The sequence below is a fragment of the Mus caroli genome, unplaced genomic scaffold (assembly GCF_978045245.1).
Source record: "Mus caroli unplaced genomic scaffold, Mus_caroli_1 scaffold_17, whole genome shotgun sequence".
Taxonomy (NCBI): Eukaryota; Metazoa; Chordata; class Mammalia; order Rodentia; family Muridae; genus Mus; species Mus caroli.
The window spans coordinates 85,666,438-85,669,516 of NW_028227272.1; the positions used below are offsets into that span (position 1 = coordinate 85,666,438).

Sequence of the window (3,079 nt, forward strand, 5' to 3'; positions counted from 1 at the left end):
GTTTCCCTAATTTCTTTCTCATCCTGTTTATCATTTGTGTATAAAAAGGCCACTGATTTGTTTGAATTAATTTTATATCCAGCTACTGCACTGAAGCTGTTTATCAGCAATTTTCTAGTGTGCTTGAGCTATGTAGAGAAACCCTGTCTGAAAATGATTAAATGCTGTATGGCTAACTCAGGCATTCTCTGTCTACTCTGTTTTATTTCATCTTATTCTTTTACAACAACATTACACTACCATGCAGAAACTCATGAAGTCACTAGATTATCTTTAGGAGTTGTAACCTTTTTATTTCTTTCTATTATCTTATTGTATATCTTAAATTTTAGGTAATTATACTAACTGTGTAAGTCCTCACAGTAAATACCGTTGCCTTCATCCCAGATTTAATTAATGGGAAACTGGTTGAAGTTTTCTCCATTTAAGATGATGTTGACTATAGATTTGTCATATGCATTGTTTTCATATTGAGGTATGTTATTTCCACCCCTATTCTTTCTAGAACTTTTATCATATAGTAATGTTGGATATTGTCAGAGACCTTTTCTATACCAGCTGGAAGGATCACATAATTTGTATCTTTGAGTCTATTTTTATATTTTATTACTCTTTATAAATTTATAGATTTTGAACCATTCCATTTGCCAGCATTTTTTGAGGATTTTTGCATTTGTGTTTATCAGGGGTAATGGTATATAGTTGTCTTAGTTAGGGCTTTACTGCTGTGAACATATACCATGACCAAGGCAAGGCAAGTCTTATCCAGGACAACATTTAATTGGGGCTGGCTTACAGGTTCAGTCTATCATCATCAAGGTGGGAGCAGGGCAGCGTCTAGGCAGGCAGAGCTAAGAGTTCTATATCTTTTTCTGAAAGCTGTTAGGAAGACTGACTTTCAGGCAGCTACAGTGAGGGTCTTAAGCCCACACTTACAGTACCATACCTACTCCAGCAAGGCCACACCTCCTAATAGTGTCACTCCCTGGGCCAAGCATATACATTGATACCTACGGAGCTTCCTGAAATTCCTCTTCCATAGATACTGGAGGACCGCTGCATTGATTTCTCTGCTTTAAGACAGCTTATGCCTCCCTCCCTAGTCAGCTTTACCACTATGTCATTCTTGTCTCAGTCTATCTCTGCCTCTCGCACCCTGACAAACTAATTTTTCTCTCATATTTAAAGATAAACATTATTATCTCTACTGCTCTAAATTCCATATTTTCTCTTATTATGTCAACACATCATGTTTTGTTTTAATTTAATGTAGTTGGGTTTTGTTTTTGTTTTTTTGGTTTCACCCTCTAGTTCATATTTCATAGGGTCTTGGGGAGCTCTAACTCAATGTTGTGTAGAACATGTAAGCTAAAAGTCAACTCCTATCATCAGCACAATGTTCTCTCACTGAAAATATGGGCTGGCCATTTCTCCTGCTGTCCTCCATGCTCTCTGACTCCTACAATCTTCCACCCTCTCTTCCACAGCAAGGAATACTTGTGCCTTGTTTTATTATATCTTGTTTTGTCATACTTGGATGTTGTCTCTTGGGATCCTGCTTTCTCCTGAAGTGACAAATAGGGAGTGGATTTTAAAGTAAAGGGAGTAGTAGATTTGAGGTAGGAGGATGGAAAAAGGAAACTGCTGTAAGACCATATTGTGTGAGAAAAGAATCTATTATAAATAAAAAGAAAAAAGAAAGAAAATATGAGATGGCTGAATCTTTTGTCGACATATTTTCAATGATAAGACTGAAACTTTCTGTAGCCCCTCACCCATCAGCTAATAGCCAGTGAAATGCTCACATACCTCCATGTAACAAATGGGCTCCATGCACCAACCCTGATACAATGTCTTAGGTAAATTGATTTCCTAGGGAAGGTAGTCTAAAAGTACGTAGTCTCAAAGATAAATCACAAATCAAAGCTTGAGAGTCAACAAAGAATCAGAGACCACATTAGATGGAAGGATAAATAAGTTTATTAGGTCAAATATAACTGAACTCCCATACACGCTCCAAGAATTTATGAATAGGTAATTGCTCAATTTTGAAAGACATTTGAATTTATATTTTGGTTATTCTGTCATTTCTTAGTTGGATGGAACTTGTCTTTAAACCCTATGATATTAGCACTAGGTTAACTCAGACAATTCGTTTATAATCAGGAAATTCAGCAACTTGATCTCCACTTGGTTGATCCATAGGTGGGTCTGTGACAAGAAGACTGGAAGTTTCTAGAAGTCACATAGGTTGGGTGACAGGATCTAGATCCATAACCAAAAGACGGATAGCCACAGACTCGGTAACTCACAGGTCTAAAGCAGCTAGAGCCACAGCCTGAAGTGTAGACTCTCCTTGACCCATAGACCTGGGAATGGCAGCTGCTGGACCTAAAACCAAGAGAGCCAGCATATGTGGCCCTACAAGGACTGCAGAAGCTGGACACACTTGGACGGTAGCAGGGACGCTGGCAGGAGCTGTGCACCACATGGGAAGTCTGGCATCTGATGGGCTGGAAGCAGTTCTGATGATAGCCGTGACGGAAAGAGGAACCCAGATGGCAGTTTCTGGGAGAGCAGAAGTTAGTTCTTTGGGTCAGTTGGCGTGGGAAGGAAAAGCCACAGGAGGAGGGGTAGCACAGTTGACCTCCATAGGATCTAGAGGAGAAGCTTCCAGAACAGCAGCTGTAGGTCATGTTGAGAGGAGCGGTACGATCAGCTAGGTGTCAATGGGACGATGTGAGTTTGAGTGAGATGGTCCAGACAGGTGTCAAGTTATATATTCTCTCTACTGGGTGTGTCCACATTCTAGTGGTACTATTCACCTCCTCACCCTTCACAGGAAAATACCTCCCTTGGTTATTATGTCTAATTCTTTCACACATTCATATATTAATTGCAGTTTAATCACTGCGCTACACAGTAAGAAGATAGTCACAGCTTCTTTGCCCTGGAGTTTGCTGAGGTTTGAAGTTCACTGTTACAATTTATCGTATTTCCAGTGTCTTCTTCTTTTATCCATATATTTGCTGAGATTCTGCCCAGTACATTGATTATATACACTTGGCCTTCATTTCCT

The 3,079-nt window shown here is 39.5% G+C and overlaps 1 protein-coding gene across 1 annotated transcript; it reads right to left on the reverse strand.

Annotated features, from left to right (window-relative positions):
• Nucleotides 1–2,171: 2,171 nt before the first annotated feature.
• Nucleotides 2,172–2,696, reverse strand: LOC110312127 (keratin-associated protein 13-1-like). Its single transcript, XM_021185678.2, has one exon. The coding sequence runs from the start codon at nucleotides 2,694–2,696 to the stop codon at nucleotides 2,172–2,174; it is 525 nt and encodes a 174-aa protein (XP_021041337.1).
• Between the last annotated feature and the right edge of the window lie 383 nt (nucleotides 2,697–3,079).

Bases quoted from the DNA above. Each gene is read 5' to 3' on its own strand.
- LOC110312127 (XM_021185678.2), bottom strand. From the start codon at position 2,696: ATGACCTACAGCTGCTGTTCTGGAAGCTTCTCCTCTAGATCCTATGGA.